The 24,135-nt window shown below is 41.2% G+C and overlaps 1 protein-coding gene across 1 annotated transcript; it reads right to left on the reverse strand.

Annotated features, from left to right (window-relative positions):
• Nucleotides 1–1,154: 1,154 nt before the first annotated feature.
• On the reverse strand, nucleotides 1,155–20,547 carry aspscr1 (ASPSCR1 tether for SLC2A4, UBX domain containing). Its single transcript, XM_031288845.2, has 17 exons — nucleotides 20,419–20,547; nucleotides 20,138–20,193; nucleotides 19,277–19,391; nucleotides 15,586–15,686; nucleotides 14,061–14,118; nucleotides 13,896–13,969; nucleotides 13,197–13,776; nucleotides 12,943–13,002; nucleotides 12,036–12,175; nucleotides 11,093–11,174; nucleotides 10,922–10,988; nucleotides 10,458–10,520; nucleotides 8,742–8,794; nucleotides 5,627–5,678; nucleotides 5,415–5,484; nucleotides 4,494–4,681; nucleotides 1,155–1,469 (listed from the first exon to the last, which is right to left on the reverse strand). The coding sequence occupies exons 1-17, from the start codon at nucleotides 20,506–20,508 to the stop codon at nucleotides 1,459–1,461; spliced, it is 1,860 nt and encodes a 619-aa protein (XP_031144705.1). The 5' UTR covers nucleotides 20,509–20,547; the 3' UTR covers nucleotides 1,155–1,458.
• Nucleotides 20,548–24,135: the final 3,588 nt, after the last annotated feature.

The following is a 24,135-nucleotide window of genomic DNA, read 5'->3' on the forward strand; positions in this document are numbered from 1 at the left end:
ATGGTCAGGTAAGTCAGGGCATGTCTTTTACTGTGGTGAGAGTCAGAGGTTGCATGAATTTGTGCATCATGAGGTCTGTTCTGTTAGATCAAAGCTCTGGTCTCCATGGCTACAGGGAGGCACCTGAAAAATGTTGAGCTGCTCTTCAACACCACCATTCACTTACGCAGAAACTCAGACACATACCGTGCCTCTGATGTACTTTCTGACATTGCCCTGGAAATGAAAATAAATTTGCTGTTTTTTTTCTCCAGATATAGCCTACTGTAGCGCTATACTTCCAAACACATACTTACAAAGGCAAAGGACAGTAAGTTTAGCAGAAAAATTGATTTAAGTTTGAATGCTGGTCAGCTGGCATATATAAAAATTTAAACATTAACCAACATAATACATTAGAACTACCTTACCAGTCAGGTTCATGTCTGTCCAGACTCACAATATAGTGACGATGCTTCACACACATCTTGAACCCAGCAGCAGAGAAGATCACCACAGCTTTAAGATTAGTGTCACCAAATCCAAATCCCTATCTTACCCAATGTGAAATATGGTCACAATCTCCCCCTTCTGTTCCCGAGTTATGGCCAGGAAAGCGTTTTTTTTTTCAGTACATTATGATGTCGACCTTTGCGATAAGGTAAAATGTCATCACATCATTTTATTCCTATTAGACATAAGTGTGAAATGTTGTCAGAATTAGCATAGTTATTCTTGAGTTATGGCCAAAAATGCTTTTGTGAAGTCACAGTGACAGTGCTAGTTAACTTTAGCGGGAGTTTAGCTGGGTTTTGTTGTCCATCATGATTGGCTCCAGCTACTGACCCATTTAGTTATATGGAATAACAAACGTGTTGGTTCAAAAAGGAATGGAAAAGTTTTCAATTACAGAAAAAAGCTAAAACTCAGTCATAAACATAATGAGAGTTAGCAAAGTAAACTCCAGTCATGTCCCCAACTAAAAGACCTCTCCTGTTGAACCTGTTAAAAACAGTAGAGGATGCATCGAAGGCCAATATAGACACAATACATACAGTAAACTATGGAAACAAAACTGTGGTGGTGTGTCCAGAGTCGGTTCTTGGCCTTTGAGCAAATTGGACGAGAACAATGGATGTGTAATTTGAACTTCAGTACAAGACGATAGAAGACCGTTTTAATTCAACAATCTTTATTCACTTTGCACAACATTTTCACCTGCTGAATAAATGCAGCCTCTTCAGCACTCTTTCCTCCTAGAGATCAACCGGAATGAATCACAACAATCCTTTGAGCAATGAAATATAGTCTCTTTCTCTCATTACTACAAACCTAGTCAAGTGCATGCTTCTTCCGCAGCCGTCACAAAGTTGAGCCTTTTATCAAAGCGCAGCAAAGGTTTAAGTGCTCTACTCAGTCTGCAAGCAGCTTGTCAGAAGTCTTTCATGGTAAGTCCTCCCATCAGCACACGCAGCCGTCTTATTTTTTACCTGTGCAGGAAACAGGAGACCGTAATTAGCAGCTCGGCCAATCAACAAAAGGTTTGATTTTGAATTATCAGAAAAATTCGTAATATTTTATTCTGAGACATTTGAAAAGAAATCCATGAATCGACTCCCGTTAAATGTAAAATAATAGGTTGACATTTTGGGAAATACTTTTCACTTTCTTTCTGAAGGTTGGTGAGAAGCTCGATACCACTCTGTCCATTAAATATGATGTCACTGCGCACGGCCAACAAATAGTTAGGACACATAACCCATGTAAAAACCACAACATGTGGTTTATACACTTTGTTTTTGTACGGATTAAACAAATAATATATAGCGGGTTAATTAGTGAGCTTTTGGAGGTACCGGTACACTTTCTTTTTTTTAACCTTTGGACAGAGCCGGGCCAGATTTTTCCGTCTGTATGCTAAGCTAAGCAAATGTCTCATGGCTATACCTATAATATATTTAACGTAAAGACAGTGACTCTCAGCAAGAAAGCGAATATTTTCCCAAATGTCAAACTTTTCCTTTAAATATGTCGTCATTCAACAGGCTATGAAAAAATGTATGACCACTACTGAATTGTTACACCATTACTGAATACGCATTGCAAATCATTTAAAAAATGCTAAATCACTAAATCATCCAGAGACGGCTGTTTTTCAGAACACTCATGTGTCAACATGTGACGTGTAATAACTCCTGTCATTACAGGGCATCAACACAATGCTGATCGTCATGATGCTGAAAGGAGCAGAAAGCTTTTATCCAAAAGATACCGAGCTTTATTGGTGTGTCAGAAATTCACCAGACTGCTGAACACTAGAAGTGTGTCTACCCGGCATTTTCACTGATGGACAAACTGGGGGAGTGTGTGTGTGTGTGTGTGTGTGTGTGTGTGTGTGTGTGCGCATGTTTAAGTCCTCTGTACTGTAGGGTTCCACATATGGAGCCTATAATTCCTGAATCAGTTTTTTTCTTTTAACTATTCTCATGAAAGAGAAAGCAGCCACAACTTTCTTAAAAGACGCACATGGGCACGCACAGAGATCAGCCAGAAATCAAATGTGCACAAAAACACAAACAAGACAGGCAGAGAGAGAGGAAAGAGAGCATAATTCAAAACAAAAACATCAATACAGTGACCACCAGAAACATTACAATAGAACAACAGAAAAGCGCCGTGCCTGGACAGACCACAGGGGCTCATGCTGTGTGATGTGGCCCAGCAGCAGGCTCTCTCCCTGGGCCCTGAGTGTCTGTAGTGGTCTCCTGGGCCAGAGGGGGTGACCATCCTCATCTAATTGCTTCATCCTAAAATGCATCCTTATCTTCTGAGTCATGAAGAATTCTGCTTTCAAAAGTCAATTTCCTATTGACTGTGGTTTTGGGGTAAGTGTGCATGTGTGTGTGTGTGTTTCTTTACCACAACAACAATCGTGTGGCTCAAAGCCTTCTGCTCTTTGGCTACAGGAAAAAAAGAATGTCATCTCTGAGGAGGATGGCTGGAAGGGTGAAATACTTTCTGTTTTGGGTGTGCAAGGCCACTGCAATTCCTTTCTTGTTGAAGACATCCCGATCAGACTAGATCTTTTTGTTATTCTTGCTAGGCAACCATTGAATCACCCGTCCTCAGCCAACTGTTATTTTGCTCTGAAGCTAAATGACATCAGGTGTTTTTTCCGTTCATCACCAAATTTCTCTCTCATATTGCTCCTCATAACCACTGAAAGCTGTCAAAAAATCTAACCCAAAGTCCTATTATTATGGACGTTAGCTGACATTAAGCGTTTCTGCTCCATTAAGGGGAAAAAGCTTAACATGTAAAGCTAAAAAGCTAACGTCCATAATAATACGACTTTGGGTTAAATCTTTTCAGTGGTTATGAGGAGCAATATGAGAGATAATTTTGGTGATGATTGATCGTTGTTTAGGTACATTAAACCATGTTAAGCTTTTTCCTTACAATAGACTCTAATGAAGCAGAAAACGTTAACGTGAGATAACTTCTATAATCCTTGGATTTCGGTTTAGATTTTTTGACAAGCTTAAGTGTTCATAACAAGATATGGCCATGAGAAATTTGGTGATCATTGATCGTTGTTTACGTACATTAAACCACGTTAAGCTTTTTCACGTTAAGCGTTTTAGAATGTCCCTTCTGGCTGCTACGAAAAAAAAAAAAAAAAATAAAAAAACCTAAGGTGCTCAGCAATGCAAAAGCAGCAAGCAAAACTTACAGAAAGCCGCCCCAGGCTGCTAAAACGCTAAAACGCGCTCTGTCTGATCTGACCTTTTGATCGTAAACTGTCAGGGAAGCGATTGCTTTAAGATACTGTATTGGCCTGGTGCACAACCTGCTCCTGCTGAGTGTGTTGCATTATGGGTTGTTTGTAGCCTAAAGTAATGCTAGGCTAGCAAGTTTCTTTAAGTCTGTTTATATTGTATCAGTAAGTCAGCCCTATAAAGTGTTTATGAAACCCAGTTTGACTTTGAGAAGTTTCTGATGGCTTCTGTAAAAAATGTTTTGCTGCCACGTAGGAAATAAATTTCTACAACAAATAAAAACATCACCCATGTGTACTGCAGAACTGGACCGGGGCATCATCTGCCAAACAGCCAATTGTGAACCAATGTCACAAAATGTCATAATGAGGAGCTCAAAAAGAGAGCCAGAGAAAATCATTCATTCATCACCCCTTTAAAAGCCTGACTACTGTGTGTGGTTACTTAGAGTTAGAATAAGTGCCACCACATACAGTAGTGCTGGTGACGCAGGATAACGGTCACTTTAACGGTCAGATCAATGTGTTACCTGTCAGTCCTATGACTTTGTTTACAGCTTTTGGGTTTGTTTATAAAAAAGTCACTGTGAACATGAACAGGATAAGAACCAAAAAGGCAACAATGTATACATTCTTTCCTTGGTCTGGACCAAATGAACCAAACTACAGGGGTGGGGCCGAAATGACTTTGTGAGTGTTTTTAGTACATGTGCTCTACATCCTGTTCCGTCCTCACCTGGAAGCTTGAGCCACTTGGGCACCTTGCACGGGTCAGATCTGGTAGGTTTAGCAGCCTGGGTGTGTGCAGACGGGTCTCTCTCGTCTTGTGCGGCCCCGCTGGTGTCAGCCTTCGGCTCCGGAGGAGGCAGCGGCTCCTCGGAGCCCTCAGAGCTAGAGGAGGGTGTTGGGGACCGGAGCATGCAGCTGAGGTGGGATGAGGAAAAAAAAAAAAAAAAAGGTTTAAATATAAAACAAGTGTGTCTCAAAACTCAAAGATGCTTTGACGAAAGTATCTTGTTTTTTTGGTTTTCTTGAGAAGTTCTTATATCTATTTAAAGCAGCATTGTTTTGCATGCGGCGCTGTAAAGAAGTGAAATAACTGGGTGAGATCAAAATCTAAAACAGAGGAGCAATGATCTTGTTGTTAAAGAAGCAAAAAGGACAACAGGTGGGGGTCACTTTTGGGAAATCGGCTCTATCTTTAAAGAATTTGTTTTGGGGCTTTTCCCTTTATTTGATAGTGACAGTGGATAGACAGGAAAGGTGGGAGAGAGATGGGGGATGACACACAGCAAAGGGCTGCAGGTCGGAATCGAACCCGGGCCGCTGCAAAGGACTCAGCCTACATGGGGCGCGCGCTCTTACTGGGTGAGCTAGAGGCTGCCCAGAATCGGCTCTATCTTTAGAAGGACTGGAAAATGGTTTGTGTGTGTGTGTGTGTGTGTGTGTGTGTGTGTGTGTGTGTGTGTGTGTGTGTGTGTGTGTGTGTAGGAAATGAGGGCGCACGAGGGCACCTGCTGTTTAGGCTGAACCTCAAAGGGATTCCAATGATGACAGCTTTGTGACAGGAAAATAGGCTGGTTGCCGCGGGATACAAGTGCATATACACCCTAATGCACGCACGGTCAGGCACACATTTAAAAACACACACACAAACCTTGCAAAGGATTCATTTGCTTGCGAGGCCGAGACAGAGGATTCAAGTAGCTCCCTCTTAATGTAAATATCTGTGGAGGACACACACGGACACGGACACACACGGACACACACACACACACCATTATACATGATATTACATTCCTCAGTAATACACCAGTATCTAATTCACAATCAGCATTTGAAAGGAAAGAACCGAAAAGAGTCAAAAACCTGTCTTAGCGTCAGAGCCGAAGTACACCAGAGCACCGGGAAACAGGTCGGCCTACAGACAGACAGAGAGAGAGAGAGGAGGAGAAGTGAACAGAAGCCATCAAAAATGTTTGGCACACAAGTCAATTTCAGCAAAAACATACAGAAATCGAAAAAAAAAACTGCCTCCCTTCTACACGCAAAGCAAGCGCTGCCACCACATCCAAGCCTGAGTCATCGCTCGAGGATCTGAACCAGTAACCGTGGTTCTTTGAAGCAGACCACAAAATGAGCAACAATCAAATGGTTAGTGAAAACACTTTCACCCCTGAAGCACAACACTCCTCTCCGGTGAACGTCTTAATGGTTATAATGGACCATTTGCAGGCAGATATTATCAAGCGTACAATTATGGAGGTAGGAACGCAGACAGACAGACAGGCAAGCAGTGCACGAGTCTGTGACTCTAATAGGAAGTAGACAAACAAAACTAGTTTAAGACAAAGAGTCTTCTACTCATATGCCCGTTCACAGAAACTTATGAGCAACACGGGAGAGCAAGTAAGCTGAAGTACGAAGTTGAGTTGTTTTGAATGATTAATGACTTTCTGGTAAAATCCTTCAGCTGCTGGTCATCATGTGTCCACCGGCAGAGACAAACCTCAACTTCATTCTCAATTACTTTGACGGCATCTTGTCACAGATATCAAACATTGGAGCCTTTTGTACATCTATTAAAACATCTATAGTAATCTTGCCCTTATCATAACTGCATCCAAGATAACAGCTTTTAAACAGACACCAACCGTCAGTTATTATAACCTTTTGTTGGTTGAGCAGTTAATATCACACCAACTGACACTTAAGGCTGTTGGTTGGACAAAACAAGACATTCAAAAGGCATAACCTTGGGCTCTGGGAAATGGTGTGTGGTGTTTTCTCGATCCTCTGACATTTTATAGACGATTATTCTTACAATTATTATTATTCCTCAGTCTTTTCAAGCAGTATCACATTAAGACCCATTGTCAGCTTGAAACGTTAAAAAGTCACCGTACCCTTCGTTTTCAACCAACTCATGGAGCTAACGTTAGCTTAATTACCTTACACTAGCGAGCTACAGGTAATAACATATGCCAGCATCATTTGTCATTTCATTTTCAAATCAACAGTCAAAGGTGAGAATAAGAGAAGCAGCCTTAGCTCAGTCGTTCACCGTTTCAAATCAACAGTGTCAAAAGAAGGTGGCATGGCTGTCACTGGGTTTACGTGGGTTTACCCTCCACTACAACCTGTCTTACACACACTGTCCTTTCTGTCCTGCCCCCCTCACCAACTGGTTGCTAAATTGGGACACTCTGGACTAATTGCTATTATCACAGCCCTGTGAGCAGGAAACAATGTGTTACATTGAAACAACGGGCATTTCTGCTATCCTGCTCCTCTGGCAGCGGCACTTCCACTTGGGATGAGACAGGGCAACGGGACAAGACCTGTGTGTGTGTGTGTGTGTGTGTGTGTGTGTGTGTGTGTGTGTGTGTGTGTGTGTGAGTGTGAGTGTGTGAGAGAGAGAGAGAAAGAGAGATAGTGTAAAAAAACAGGAATGGAGGGAGGCAGAGCAGATCCTGATGGAAGACAGAGGGAGAGACGGATGAGGGAGGGGACGTCTGGTATCAAAGGGCTTCTGGGTTGGGAAGCATTCCTTTCCTGACATGACACAAAGTGATTAAAGTGTGCGTCTGTGTGTGTGTGAGTGTATATGTGTGTGTATGTAAGAAAGAGACGTGTGTGCACTAATGTCTATGTGCCATGACAAAAAAAGATTAAAGTTTCCTTTTGTGTGTGTGTGTGTGTGTGTGTGTGTGTGTGTGTGTGTGTGTGTGTGTGTGTGTGTGTGTGTGTGTGTGTGTGTGTCAAAGATTGATGTATAGACAGGGAAACGGAGCCAGACTGTGTGTGACATGACACCAAGGGGATTAAAGATTGTTTTTGTGCGCTTTAACGCTTTTAAGTCCCTAATGGATAGAGACATGGCGGTGAAAGGGGGGCGGGGAGGGGTGAGGCACAAGAGAGGGTCGGAGAGAGGGAGAGTAGTGGTGGTGGAGGTGGACGAGGGAGAACGAGAAGAATAAGAGAGGGAGAAAGCTGGAGTTGGGGTACAAGAGAGGGACATGTAGTGATAAACAGGGAGGGAGAGTTCAGGAAGGGACACAAAGATGAAAAAAGAGAAACGGGCGAACTACAATCAGAACATCAGATTTGATTCAGAGAGATCATGGCACCCAAAAAGGGAGGGAGGGAGGGAGACACACACACACACACACACACACACACACACACACACTTCAAAGTGTGCTTTTGAGGATCGTTATCTTTTGTACCAATCCCTCTGAGGAGCTGAATCTTGTTCATGATCACAACACAATATCACTTCAAACTACTTTCTTTTCCTCCCCTTCATTCCTCTACTTATGGTTGAGGAAAGTGTCAGGAGAAAAAAACAGGAGGCACTGATGACGAAAATGTTCTAGTTATTCTAAAATAATGCATCTAAAATAAAAGTCTATGTCTGGGTACAGACTGATGAACCGTACAAGAGAACAACCTCTTGTTTTTCATTTGTATCTCTTCACTCTCTTTCATTATTTGAATAGCTCTGAACTCAAAAGGCAACAAAGCATCGAGTGTGCCCATTGCTCTGTGTATGTGTGTTAGTGTGTGTGTCAAGATCAAAGCAAGGCCTGTATTAACCCCATGTGTCAGTCTGGGAAAAATCAAGCCCAGCTGGGGTCAAGGACAGTGGAGAAGGGGGAAACAAGTGTGAGAGAGTGTAGGAACGAAGAGAAGAGGGGGAGAACGGGAATGTGGTGGGGCTTTGAAGATGAGAGAGGGACCAGCCGATACATTTTACAGTCAGTCAGTCAGTCAGTCAGTCAGTCAGTCAGTCAGTCAGTGTGTGGCGTGAGTGGCGTGTGTGTGTGTTGAGATAGTTTCAAAGATGGGAAGTCAGTTTTGTAGTTGTGGTTCTCTGGAGTTTGCCTGTGATGTGGGTTGTTTGAGTTTAATCATTTTGTTTATTATTGTGGTTAAAGAAAGTGTTGCCTAAAGACTTATATGGCAGTTTTAGGGATCTTACCTGAAACAGTGTAGCTGAGGGGTCGTCGAGGATGGTTTTTGGGGGGGTGATGACTAAAAGAAAGTTTTCAGCAAAAGCAAAAAGGTAGAAAGAGGACACATCATCATACTTGCTCAAATCTACACTGAAGTCATTACTGATACTGGAAAGTTAAAGTGAACAAAGTGAATTGGAAAAAGAAAATGAAACCAGTGTTTGCAGAGAGGTTTTTTGTTAAACTGCAAGCTTTTCCTTTAGAATATGATCCGTTTTCATGTAAAACTAACAGAAACTGTACATTAGGAAGGCTGAATTGATTACACTGCTTTTCGGAACATGATGCATAACCGCAAGCTGATGGAAAACACTTAAACATTTTCTTACACAAAAGTAAATCTAGTCTAGATAAACCCGTGTGGCCTGTTTGGCGACTGTGACTGATCGGCCTGCGCGATTCGGGGAAAAATATGAATCATGATTTTTTTAGCTTAGAATTGATATCACGATTCTCTGCCACGATTTTTTTCTCACGAAGTGTAATGTTTATTGCACACATGAACCATGACAAAACAAAAATTGGCAGTACCAAACATAGATTTGTTTTGGCACCTATAGCATATTGCGCATCACCACAAGCCTGTAAACACAGAGGCTTCAATGAATAAAGAAAATAGTGATAGGATGTCGAATCCCTACTGACCCGATTGTTTTGTTACTTAATGACGACTCTAAATTACACCTGCTTGGGAGACAGAAGAAAATTTGACTAGCCGGCTCCACCGCAACCAAGAAAATGATAGCTCAACGCTGGCTCCCACTTGCTTTGTATAAAACAGTGGTTGGCGTACTTCCTAGACATAATTATGCTGGAGCTCTCTACAGCAAGGATTAACAAAGCCAAGTCATCGACTATAGACCTATGGAAAAACGCAGCAGCACAGGTATCGGTCCTAGTGACCTCAGCACCACAAGAATTAGAGGAGAGCGACTAGGCAAGGTGTGATTTTTGTTTTGTTTTCTTGTATATTGGTTTGTTTTGTTCTCCCTGAGACCGCAGAGGATAAAAAATGTATCATAAAAAAAAAATGAAGAAAATAAAGTACATACTGGACATTTAAGTACAGTAGGCTACCAAAAATAGTGACATATAACACATTGAAGTAAATATGGCCCTGATACAGGCTCTATCTGAACTCCTTGAACATGTCTTTACATAATTAAAACATGTCAATCAACATGCTGCAGCTACAGCTTCAGTCTCTAGAGAAATGGAGTGTGTCAATTGCCAATTTAAGTACAGTATCAAAAACCGAATGATTTCTTAGCACTCTTTAACTGCTTGCCTTTCATGTCTTCAGCTGTCCTATCAAAATAAAGGCCCAAAAAAAATTGGACTATCCAATGCGCCCTCGAGGCATTTGAGCGGCGTCCGTTGGTAACGCCCCTTTGGAAATGAACTGTCAATGAACCTTTCCCAGACCCACTCTCAGTTACAACTGAGAAGGGTCTGGTGTCAACCAGGCTACATTATCGATATTGGCTTTAAAAATCCTGTTCTAGTCAGGTCATTATCATAGCTGATAGAAAGAGAGAGATATTCAGGTGTGTGTGTCAAAGTGTGGATACACAGAAATAAGGTTTTCATGACATCAAACATTTACAAAGGAGCTACAGGGGTGGATTTATTATGCTTAATGATGTTGTGATTAATTAGTGGGGACATTAAATGACACTTACACAGGTAGAAACTGAGCTGAGGATCCTCCAAGTGACTCCTCACAAAATGCCTCACCGCAGCAACTGGACACAAAACAAACCCAGAACATCAACTGAAGCACGAACAAACTGATCCATCTGCACCTTCATCAGTCGCTGCGTGGAGTATAATTCATTTTTCAGATGGAATTCCCCTCAGATTTTGTTGTTCTGCTGGTTGTCGTGTTGCTGTTGGGGCCTGAGGTGGCTCTAATCGCTGGAATTACAGACCTGCCTCATTATTTCTGTCTCTCTGTCACTCTGGTGTGGCTACAGTCATAAATGTGGTGAGGGAGCCGCAAGTAGCTTTAACATTGCAGCCATACCTGTGGCTAGCCAGCTAAAATGAACTATCTCCACACACAAACACGCATGCACGCACACACACACACACGCGCACACACACACACACACACACACACACACACACACACACACACACACACCTGTCTCCAGGGGCCTGAAGAAGCCTTGTAGAACATGTCTGTCTGGAAACTGGACCCTCAGGACCACCTGGAGACAAACAGTGGCAGCAGGTTATTCAAAAGGCTGTATATTTCATACAAACATGCACATTTAAAATCAGGATTGTGATTACGTGTGTCACTTGTGCTCACTTTGGGATATCTTTTCATCTTCTCCTTCACCTGTGTTTCTCTCAGAGATTTAGTCATTAGCGGAGCCTCCTCCAGTAACTTCCTGGAGGAACGAGGGAGAAAGAGACGGACGCAGTTGTAACTGAAACAAGCTGTAAAATAAAAAAAAAAGCACACTGTGGAATTGACAATGGGAAAGATGAGCAGAAAATGTTTCATCTTCTACCCTTACTCGTGTGTGGCCGTGCGTGCGTGCGTGCGTGCTTGCGTGCGTGCGTGCGTGCGTGCGTGCGTGACAGAGGCAGAGACAAATTGCTGTGGTCGGCTTAATTGTCCCCTTGGTAATTGCAGTCATTGACGCGGTAGTAGCGTAGCCATGAGGCAGCCAGCTAAGTCAATGTCGACGGAGATTAAAGTATGTACGCAGTGAGGTCTCAACCTGACGGTGTTTGGTCGAGGGCTGGAGGATAAACATCAACACAAAACAGGCTTGCTAATTGCTCCCTGTATGCCATATTTAGAAGCTTTTGTAGTGTGTCTTATAAATGAGAAAATGTTTGCAAACACACACAATGCCTCAGCAGCTGTGGTCTGCTGTGGCCACATCCAGAGAGCACAGAGTAAACTTGTCTGCATCTGTTTTGAAGAAGCGCTCATAAATAAAGAAAAACTTCAAACTCATAATAAATAAAACTTCAAAACGCACGCAGTGATGCCCGGCATTCTGCCTGCCTATGGCCTCTCATCACTGCTATGGTATTATGCAATTAAGGGTTATACATCGACAAAACACCGCAGGATCAAATGCCAAACTGACTAATTATCTGTTACAAACAGTGCCGGAACACGCCGGAACCAGACGCGTTTCTGCAGCAACAAGGTATTTATAGTTTTATACTAAATATCACACGCAGTCCTCTGACCCAAAGTCACCCAACTGCTTCCATTTACTTCCTTCTCCCACCTCTCGCTTTTCAGCTGGGCGAAGCGCTTGCGCACATCATCCATCGTCACTTCAAAGAATTCGTCAGGCAGATCCCTGTGGTCCTCAGAGTGACAGGACATTGCGTCCAGGTGGTAGATGAGAAGCTCCCTCTCCACTGGCTGCAGAACGAGAGTGAGTGAGTGAGTGAGTGAGTGAGTGAGTGAGTGAGTGAGTGAGTGAAAAGATGGAGACATTAAAATCCACACTGATGTTTTCACCTAAAGCAGAGGTTTTTAAACGGTGAGGCGCATCTCCCCACCAGGGGGGCGCAGTACAGACGTGAGGCAAAGATACTGTGTGAGGTGCAGGTACATGCTGATGTACGGTAAACAATGGGAATTGTGTCTAGTCTATAGCCACGACCTTCTCCTTCCGGGATTGCCCCGTTGCCGCAGGATATTCCACCGTATGTCCTTTTTTTTTACCTGATTTCCGTTACCTTCCGCTTCCTTTGTGTTGGAATTCTAAATTCCGGTGGATTTATGATGACTAAGGTTAACTGTTCCTCAGATCTCTGCAGGGTAAATCCAGACAGCTAGCTAGACTATTTGTCCAATCTGAGTTTTCTGTTGCACGACTGAAACAACTTTTGAACGTACACATGTTTCACCAAAACAAGTTCCTTCACGAGGCTATGTTTGAGTGGCATCGGGGCTCTGTGCAGCGCTAAGCGGCGCCCAAGGCGATTTTGATTGGTTTAAAGAAATGCCAATAAACCAGAGAACGTTTTTTTCCCATCCCGGAATGCTGTGTGGACTAGCCAGACCCTCCTCCGCAGCGCTGTAGAGGAAGGTCCGGCAAAGCTAGACTACACTGTGTCCATGGCTTGTTCAAGGTGACAGGTTAGAGGTTTCCGAAAGGTCTGACCGGAAATAAACGGTTTTACCTCCAAGAACTCCTCCCCTTGATCCATGTCATCGTCTGGCTGGTTGGCAGTGGTTTGAGGCTGTAAAAAGGAACAGAAAAGGCTGCCAGTTAGAATCAATGACTTGTGGAAAGATTGTTTGTTCATTACTGTTTCTGAGGTCAAAATTATCTCAAGCACAATGTTGTGTAATTTGCTTGTACCAAATAGAAATATTACTAAAATAAGCTATCAGGACTTCCTTCATTTGCACTTCTTGCAGTGATATGGCTCACCTTGGTGCTAGAACCATGGCTGGATTTCGCTTTCTTGGCTTTGGGTGATTCTACTGCTGCAGTCAGAGCTGGCAGTGAAGAGGATGATGCAGATGAAGAGAGTGAGCGTCCCACTGCATCTCCCTGGGGACCCCCGAGGCGCTGACCGCCTCCAGAGAAGGGAATGAAAGGAGCAGAGGGAGCGGAAGAGGAGGAGGAAGAAGATGATGGGTGAGAGTTCAGTCCTGATGGCCCCGCTTCCTCGCCATCCTCCTCTGGCCTTCCTCTCTCGACGGGAGGAATCTTTGACCCAACTGCATGAAGGGAGTTCGGAACCTCTTCCTGTTGAACAGGGAGGGTGCTGCTTGCGGCAGAAGCGGGAGTTGGAGCAGGGCGGGCTTCTTCGATTGGCCTTTGGGGGCTTGAATTTTTAGTTGGCACCTCGGTTGTGGACGTCTCTGGATGTGACGGAGCAGGATCGGGCTGAGGTGATGGGCTAGGTGTGGTTTCCTTGGCAACAGGTGTAGTTGGCACAGCAGCTGTTTCAGTGGCTTCTCTGCCATCTTCCTCTCCCTGTGCTTTGTTCTTTTTGAGTAAAAACCTTACACAGAAATGGACACAATCATAAGTATCATAAGTCCCAAGTTTACATGGTGTTATGCACAGTATGCTGTTTGTAAAACTAAATTATTCAAATCAGCTTGAACACAAGCAGCCTACCTGACGATGGCATTTCCTCCTGTAAGACCCAGAGACTTCAGAGTGGCCTTCTTGAGTGCTTCTACCCCACTCACCTACACGCACGCACACGCACACACAGTAACCAAATTAGTAAAAGTCACTTTATTTTCTTGAAAAATGGAAAGATAAAGGAACACTGCATACCTCATCTCTCATGTAAACACACACAGGGGTGGATCCTGACTCAGACAGCTCCGACACACTGAAATCAAGTAATAAAAAAAAAAAAAATAAAACAGATTAAAATTATGGGCGACTGATTATGGTCGCTCTAACAGCGACAATACAAAACACAGAAGTGACTTTCCCTTAGTTCAGGTGAATCATCCTTGGGATTTTAAACCTCATGCGATGCAGTGGCACGCAGTCTGCATGTGTAAACCATGTGTGCACAATCCCATGTAGAAACTAATTGAACCGTAAATGTTTTACTATTGTTCTCCTCAGTTCTGAAAAAGCTTTCCCCTCCGCTTCACAACATTTGCAGAGCTTTTACGCTGTTGTGGGGCTAATATTCATTTCATGGAAGCGTAACTTCCCTGGATGATGTCATTTAATAGAGAGGAGGAGGGCTAGACGAATGCATGAGCACCTGGGACCGCACAGCTGGAACTACTGAGTAACAGCTGTGTGTGTGTGTGTGTGTGTGTGTGTGTGTGTGTGTGTGTGTGTGTCGTAACGTCAGTACGAGTGGTGAGAAGAATGGATGTTATCTAACACAGTGCTGGCCTGTGTTCATTCCTACACAATGATCAACTTTACTTTCCAACAAAGTGGAAAGTGAAAGCTACGCAAACATGTTTGTGGTCCATACTTTTAAGGACCATCTCTAGCACCTTACTAGGGCTGGACAATTGATAATTAGTACAATATGACAAATGTTTAAAATCAAATCAAATCCAAAACATAAAATAATGAAACTAATTTTCAAAGCAATGAACTAGGGTTGGGTATTATTTAATAAATGTTGATACCAGTACCCTTAATAATACCGATACCAATAGGGTACTTAATTTGGTACCTTTTTTTCTACTTCATTCAATACCCATCATGTGAATTGAAGCATTCACCACAGACTGTATGGGTTGTAGCTGCTGCAGTAGTTGGTTACACGTATTGAAGAACGCTTGCAGTGATTGGTGTCTAGCAACACCAAACAAATAGTGATTTTTTTTCTAAAGCTAGGTGCAAAAAGGATCAAATGCAGCTATCATTTGACTGGGGAAGTTTCCATACTACTTGGTAGTGGCCTATTTCGGTTGATACCTAAAGATAGAGTACCAATACCCAGCCCTACAATGAACTGTGTTCCTATGGTATGCATTACCACCAGTGAACCAACCTCCTGTGTTTCTATGTTAAGTAACATTGACGATATTGTTTAAAGTAACATTTGAAATGGGAATACAGAATGGGGAAAAATACTTTAGAGAACCAGTGGATCCTCCGATTTAGCAACTCTAAACTTAATGTTTAACCCCAACTTAATTCTAACCTAAACCCGAAAATCAAGTCTTAACCCTTGAACAGCCCTGTGAAGAAGTTAGAAAACGGAAAACATGTCTTCACTTTCCAAAAATGTCCTCAAATTGGTTCTCTGTTTGGGCCTCACAAAGACAGATGTACACACACACAAACTTTGCAAATGTGTACATGCTCACACACGCACCTGATCTGGGGAAAATGTGTGAGCAGTTCCCACAGACTCTGTCCACAGGAGAAGGAACCCTGGAGCCGAGAACCGTCCTCCATCTGTAGTGCAATCCGCACCTGAGGGATATGAAATCAAAGTTTTACACAATTGTAGTTTAAATATATGTTAAAGACCACAAACACACTTTACACATTAACCCTAATACAGGAATCAAACACAGGTCTAAATGATCAACAATAATCCATCCACACCTCTTGAGCTGGGAGTCTAAAGACGGTGAAAATGAAGTCCGACGGCCCCTCAGACGGACGACGCCACGGAACACACCAAACAGAGTCGAGTCACCGACCCCGGCCGATTATCGGGTTGGTGTGTCAGGGGCTTAAAAGTCTCATAAAACATGCACTATGCATGTACTAAAGGCAGATCAATTTAAAGGGTCACGCTGTGTGGCGGTTTTTGGATTTACTACGATAAGAGCTTGTGACAAAGGACGCTTAGTGGATTTGATCGAAAAATACATGGTATAGAAACATCGGCCACCAGACTTTTTTCATTTATGTGTTTTTCTAAAGAAATACTGCAAATATTTAAATAAAGACCTTATTTAATTGAATTTTAAAAAAGGTAAATAACAAGCAAAAAAAATGGAAACGACTGCATAAACACTAAACAAGCACGTTAAACACGTTAAAGTGTCCCACTGACTTTTTCCTTTAAAGTGCCCATATTATGAAAAAATCACTTTTTCTGGGATTTGGGGTGTTATTTTGTGTCTCTGGTGCTTCCACACACATACAAAGTTTGAAAAAAATCCACCCATGCTGTTTAGAGTGAGATACAGTTTCTGAATGTGTCCTGCCTTCAGTCTCTGGGTGAGCTGTTCAAAATCGGCACGGCTTGTGACGTCACAAGCCGAAACGAGCAGGCTAACCGCAACCATTAGCTCGTAGCGTTAGCATGCTAACGCTAATGCTAACACTAGCATGCTAATGCTAGCATGCTACCTCGTTCTCAATAGCAAAGCACTGCTACAACACACACAAGTTCACCATAATCTACAAAAGAACTACTTACATGTGCGCCCTCATTTAGAAGTCTCCCAGCTAATCCTGCCTTGTAACTGACCAAAGTTGTAGAAACAGCCTTTCTTTTACTGTCTATGGAGCTAGCTAGCTGACATGATCTACATCTGAGCTACTGGGCATGTGCAAGTGCAATCAAAGATAGTACAGAAGAAGAAGAAGAAAAGAGGTCTCACTCTGTAGCTAAAACAGAGACCAGGTGAAAAGAGGATCTGCAGCAGTGAGAGAGAGCACTGCAGTACAACAAAAACATGGTGTTTTTTGAAAATTAAACCATGTAAACCTATTCTGGTACAACCTTAAAATACAATTATGAACCTGAAAATGAGCATAATATGGCTGCTTTAAATTATTTAACACTTTTAGTTGCCTTTAAACACTATGAAATACAAAAGTTAAAAATAGGTGGATGCAAACCATATCTTAACCTTTCACGTTGTAGACATGGGTGACAAAAAGGTTACCTTAAACGCAGGAAGGAAACTCACTATATCAAGTATCAAAATCTCTAGGTGGCCTTTTGTAAGTTCTTGGCTCTACAGTCTCGAGCCATTTTGCAGGAAGAAAATTCTTTGATAATCGAACTTGATTAAGCTGCACATGTGGGCCTACCTCAGTCTGGAAATGAGTAACACCAGGCAACAGTGTGAGTCTCTTTTGTTCTTTATCTCTCTCTGAGTCATTCTACGAGTTGTTTATGTTTACTCAACAACCTTGTTGTCCAGCACATTGGCTCGCTGCACATCGGCACGCCGGGAGAGATGAAAAGAGCTCTATGGCTGTCAACGGCCCAACACGAAACTCTCTCATGCACCAGTTTGGCTGAGGTAAATGTTGGGAGCGCCTGTGTGTGGTACAAGAGTGTGAGTGTGTGTGAGTATATAAAATCTGTGAGGTATCAACAGTCAACCATCCATCAAATGACCAGAACAGCAGATCAAAACCAGCCGTGATTTTACTGCTTAGATTATGATGCCATGATGTCATAGGAAACTGCAGCTCAGCTACAACAAAGTGTTTTTTGGATACAGATCTGAGTGAACGCAGCAACACAGACAGGATTAATGAATTTCCAGGTACTGACAATAAAACCTCACATATACAGCTGACAGAAACAACAAAAGAATATTGATATTGCAATAAAAGGCTATACCATCATCATCTGGGATTCTTTCCTCCAAACATAATTATGGGTGGGACAACTGATCAATATCTTGACATAGTTTTAGGTGTAAATCACAAGTTTTATCACAATACGATATTTGCCAATATCACGAAGCCTGCCACGATTTCGATTCAATTCAGGGGCCTGAGATCGATGTGAGACGATAAGAAAGCCTCATTCAACAGATTCAGTTACATTTATATCAACTCACAAAAAGCAACTAAAATATGATATGACAATTTTATTGTGCATTTTTTAACAACTGCAATTTTAACTGAGCTCTTTCACTTTTTAATAAAAAGAATAAATATAAAGTGGGAATTTCAAAATAAGGGCACATTTTAAAAGATGATGATATGTATCAATATTTTCACTTATTGAATCGATATATCGATTGAGATCGATGTATCGTTACACCTCTAATTTCTAGTTTCATGTGATACAATACTGATACTTTGGCACCAGTATCACTATACTTTTCTTACATTTCAGGGAATCCCCTGTATTTTGATACCCAGTCCTAATCATCATATTGTGATATAGAGAGGTGTGAAAAGGCCTGAATAAAAGAGTGAGAGAGAAATTAAATGAATGCAGATACTTCCATACAGAAGAAGAGGGGTCACTGAATAGTTTGATGAAAACACAGTCACCAGATCTCAAACCAATTGAACACCTATAAGACATTTTGGCCGACATGTTAGATAGTGCTCTCCACCACCACCATCATTATTATTATTATCACAACACCAAATGAGGGAACAGGGTTCACTGACTTAAAGAATCTATAACAAAAAGCACTGAAGTTGAGACACCTTACAGAGACACTTTGCTGGTCCAGAGTCCAAGTCTACATCACAGTTAACTAAAACCATATTTTGAACTTATTTGACTGTTCTACTTGAGAGAAATTAACAATGTTTATAAATAATAATAACAATATTAATATCAATGTTATTTCTCAAGCCTAATTCTCAGCCAATCATTTAAAATGTTCTTGACCATGACTAAAAAAATAATAAAAAAACATGTGATATTCCGTACATCAAACACAAAAAAAAAGTTCATTGTGTTACAGGTGTTCATAATTTTGGAAATACAAACATATGAGATGTACATCCCACACGTTAAAAAACTATATGTATGTGATAAGCTTACATTTTTCTGTGTCACTATGTCAGACCTGAGAATCAAGCTACTACTGTATACTAGTGCTACGGGTGATACAGACTAGCAGACAATCACTATTATGTACCCTTACATATTGTATTTACGCACTCACACTGATGACTGATGTTATGTGTCTTTATTATGTGGTCAGCCACCTAAGTTTAACACTGCTATCTCACTTACTGTCTCCGTCTCGTTCTGGCTGTCTGTCTGTCTCTCACACATACACACACACACACACACACACACACACACACACACACACACACACACACTTTAAACTAACCTGGCTGTCAGCTACAGCCTGTTTCCTTGTACTTGTCACCATTTCCAGTTTCGCATTGTTGGGCAGGTTGGCAAACCTCCATGGAAGCGTGAGGTCAACAGCAGTCCTCTGAAACCTGTCAAAAGTGGATAACAGAGGAGAGGCGAGTGAGCATGACAGGACAATCAAATCTTTCCTATATAAATCATAAAAAATAAAGAGCACCATTACATTTGACAACATATCTCCTCCAGAGCTACTGAGTTCTCAAGAGGAACACAAGAGGAAAAAAAAAAAAATCACATGATCCCTGACTGTAAATTACGTCGAACACATTAAAAGTAAGTAACAATTGTCACCTGGATGTTTTTTCTTTTGTTCAACTTTATACAGTATATTAAATCCTGGGTTTTATCTCACCTGTGCAAATTAGATATGTAAAGATGTATATGATAGTCCCAATATAGTATAGTCATATCCACCTACCTCAGATATATAGGTAACCTTATATATTAATATTCTTTATTTATTCCAGCACCATTTGCACTTTTGCATTGCCGTTTTGTATTACTGTTTACATTCACCATATGTTTGTTTACATGTGTGTATGTACGTATCAATATATATAGCTATATACACTTTTTTATATACAAATGTATCTGTAAATAGTAGTCAAATATTTATGTGTATCTTGTTCAGCTTTGCTTTCCTTGTTTTTAGCCGTATGTCTATTTCTGTGTATGTACTTTGAGAGCAACAAAAAGTCGGAGTCAAATTCCCTGCATGTGTTCACACATACTTGGACATTAAAGCTGATTCTGATTCTGATTTAGCTTAAATGTCAGCACTGGCACAGCTAGCATCAACCACACTAATACTCACTTTAAACCGTGATCGTCGGGGTTAAACCCATGTTTTTTGCAGACATCCTCCAGCACCTGAAGATAACAAATATAAACTGAGTAAGAGAGTTGCAACCTAATTAGCAAAATATTTTGATTTCATCCGCACGAAAACAGAAACTGATCTGTCACTGGCTAACTACTGTTAGCCGAACAAGCTAACAGGAGGAGAATAGTTTGCTCTGGTTTGGAAACAAAGGAACATAATGAAACAAACCGTCCACGTTAGAAAACACGAATAGTCTTTAAAGCACAAGTTACCTGTAATAACGGTGTGTTTGGAGACACTTTAACTGTTTGTCTTCTCCCATTAGGAGTGAGAACCGTCACAGCTGTACCACTGGCTGCCATTGTTTGTCGTGACGTCGCGGTGTTTATTTGAATAAACTTTATTGACACAATACCAGCAGGGTTTAAAGGGTCAATTCACCCAATTTAAAAGAAGACATTTTCTATGGGGAGTGAATGACATTTTGTTTGTGGTTACAATTTAAATAATGCCATGGTTATTTCAAACAATCCACAGATCTCACTGTTTTTAAAGAAACTGTTCTACTGAAAAAACTAGCCCCATGAAAACCAACATATTCTCAAATACTGTATATTCCAAATATCAGGCCTAAATAAATTCCACATAAGCCACAATTGTAGATGATGCTTATTTCTAAGTATGACTGTATCACTTGTATCAATGTATCTGACAAATTAAAGGACACACTTAAATAAACGAGAAAAGAAGCATGATGTGATGCTTCCATACAGTAAATGGTTACTGCCTGAGACAACAGGCCTTTTATCTCACAGAAGACATTTTGAGATGTCACAGTAGAAAAAACACAGCAATGAGTAATTCAGTTAATGGTGCTAAACAGCTACAGTATGTCAGTTCAGGGCTCTATCTGTGCTGGCTTGCTTATTGGGACATTTAAATGGAATTGGTTAATTCATATTAATTAAACATGTGCCTGTCCTGCTGTAACAAGTTAAAATGTCTGCTGTGAAATGAAGTGAATCATATGCTATGGCATTCAAATTTACCAGATCTCAACCCAGTTGAACATAGGAGCTTTTGGTTGTTTTGTTAGTCAGCGTTCTCCACCACAATCATCAAAACACCAAATGAGGGAATATTTTACACATAGCCTACACATCATAACATATTTCCATGGTATAAGGGTGCATGTTATATGTACATGAAAACATATAGGGAATTGGGAAAGACAGAGTGAGGCACAGGAAGTAATGTCCTTTTTTATTAGTCATCTCTTGTGTAATCCTTGACTTGTAAATCTACAATATCCAAATTTTTGAATTTTATTAAAAATGTCAATAAGCCGCATGAGGTACAACTATTTATTTTTTTACTAGTTATTATTTTGATTTATATTTAAAAGAATCATCTTTGAGTCTGACATTTTAAAACAAAGTGTTCCATATCCATTTACTGTAACAAATGGATGCTGACATTTGTTTAAGATAATATACTTAAATCGCAAATATAGCTCACAATTTGTATACATACCAACATGAAGATCACTATTCCTTGTATAACCTTTCTAAAACATTATAACAAAACACAACACAACTAGCATCTAGACCAGAGATCTGTGGGGCCACCAAAGTATTGTTAATTTTTTTGAAGTAAAAAAAAAAAAATGAAAATGTCTTAACATGAATCCAACGTATTATTAGCAAATATAAATCCGCCTGTTTGTGAAAAAAAAAAAACATTAATGATAGGCTAACTGTCTGGGTAAGGTAGTCACAAAGGTAGTCATCTACAGATACAGTTAATCCTAAGGATTCACTCTGCCACATTTATGTTTAACATTAATACATGATTTATAAAATCATGCCAACAATTATTTTATTTAATAGCTTAGTCTTCTATGCACTTAAAAGGTACAGTATGTATAAAGGCTTTATGCCGCCCACACATTATTGTAGGCCAAGTTTAATATGCAACTCAATTTTATACATGTACATGTATGTATATGACCCTCATAATAGAAGAAGATAGATCCTGTCTGTACACTGGCAACAACACATTCAATCTGTTCCCCATATGGACGACTTCATATACTGTAGGCCTATACTGTATATACCATATGCAGTTTGTCAGACAAACTGCACTGACATATAGAGAATCAAGGCCATTTTATCCCAGCGGCAATAATCAAATTGGCTCAAAGCTGGAATCAAGCTGGACAGATAAAACAACATGGTTCCAACAGATGGAGAGGTGTGAGATCTTCAGATCTTCAGAGGGCATACAACTGACTGACTGACCACTTCAGCAACATTTAAGAGTCAAGAGTCCACCTGGGAAAGAGAGAGAGGGAGAGGTGAATACAGTTCTCAGTTCTGGGGGGAAATTGCCACCGTCTCAATAAACAAACAAACAATCAGTTTCCTTCCTCATTCAGCAAGCCAGAAACTTCAAAAACTGCCTGGATAGAGTGCAAAAGTACATGAAGGTATCTGGGTCTTTACACAACATTTTCACAAAAAATGTCTGTAATCACTGATAAATGAACGGCAAACAAATACACTTGTTAAAAACAGGATTTCTTCTTCTTCAAAAAAACTAAAGAAACTAAAATTTAATAGCGGTATGTTGCTGAACATCAGACTTCAAGATGGATGCTGGGTTACTGATTTTTTAACAGTTTCACTTAAAGTGAACAAAAGTAAAGCTGTTATGACTTGAATCAGCACATGATATATGAGTTCTAGGGTGGATTTCAAAGAGACTGAGTAAAAATAAAAGTGCTTTAAATGAGGATGAAGAAACTTGGAACCTGGAAATCTTTTAACAAACCGCTGTATCTGTGGGCACCTTTCCAGAATTAGGGGCGCTTCAGCCACATAAAGTCGAGACCAGAAAAGCTTTTTCCTCGCATTAACAATGAAGATGAGTAAGTTCTGGATGGTACCCTGAGGAAGGAGAGCGAGGGCCAACCTTCAGAATTCAGTTTTTCTTGAAGTTAATGCTCCACACGTTTCATGGCATTCACAGCCAGCAGTTTGATGAGCTGCTCTAAAGCCTTGGGCTCCAATCACAGACTGTATAAATACAAATAAGGAAAAATCTTTTATTCGACTCATTAAAAATGATGGTATTAGTTTTTTATCAGTACCTCACCCATTAAATGCATTTGTGTGTTGGTGAATGAGTGAAACTCGAATAATGTCTCTGTCACATACCACAGTCATGATTTAAAACCCCTCAGTGACCTTTTCTCCTCTGCAAATGTCCAAGCACTCTACAAGGGACTCCTCTCTATCAGTCACACACACAAAGAAAATTTGGGTCTCACATTTTTTAAAGCCACAGAACATGTGTGTGTCACTCATAGATTATTTACAGTCTACGGCAGAGATCTTCAACAGGGGGTCCGGGACCCCTAGGGGGGTCCTCAGAGTCACTGTAGGGCGGCCATAAATCATGCCCACAATTATTATTTTAATAGCTTAGTATTCTATGCACTAAAAAGGGAATGTATACATGCTTTAGGCCGCTCTACACTTTGTTGTAGGCCCGGTTTATTATGCAACTTCATTTTACATAATATATGTAGTAGGGGGTCCCTACTCTGTCTCTTTTTCAGTTAAGGGGTCCTTGGTTTAAAAAACGTTGAATACCCCTGGTCTGTGGTATAGCCTTCTAGAAACGTGTTTGTGTTGGACCCTGGCAGAATGGTGTGTGACCCTCTGCAGCCTATCCAACTGCGATTCTCCCTTCCACACACACACACACACACACACACACACACACACACACACACACACACACACACACACACACACACATTCAAAGACACTTCAAAGGCAGCGGTGGTCATACGATGACACAACATCAAAGAGATCGAGTGCATGAGTGAACCGAGTGAGGGGGCGTGCCAGGCATACGCGCGCTCTTGGTGTGAGACCGACGCCCCGCGAGGAGCATCAGCCAACGATAATAACGATTGGCCC

Source organism: Sander lucioperca, chromosome 4 (genome assembly GCF_008315115.2).
Source record: "Sander lucioperca isolate FBNREF2018 chromosome 4, SLUC_FBN_1.2, whole genome shotgun sequence".
Lineage (NCBI taxonomy): Eukaryota > Metazoa > Chordata > Actinopteri > Perciformes > Percidae > Sander > Sander lucioperca.

Coding starts and splice junctions, on each gene's coding strand:
- aspscr1 (XM_031288845.2), bottom strand. CDS start 20,508: ATGGCAGCCAGTGGTACAGCTGTGACGGTTCTCACTCCTAATGGGAGA. Junction 14,119..15,585: donor ACACATTTTCCCCAGATCAG/GTGCGTGTGTGA, acceptor ACTTGATTTCAG/TGTGTCGGAGCTGTCTGAGT. Junction 10,989..11,092: donor AGATGAAAAGATATCCCAAA/GTGAGCACAAGT, acceptor GTTTGTCTCCAG/GTGGTCCTGAGGGTCCAGTT.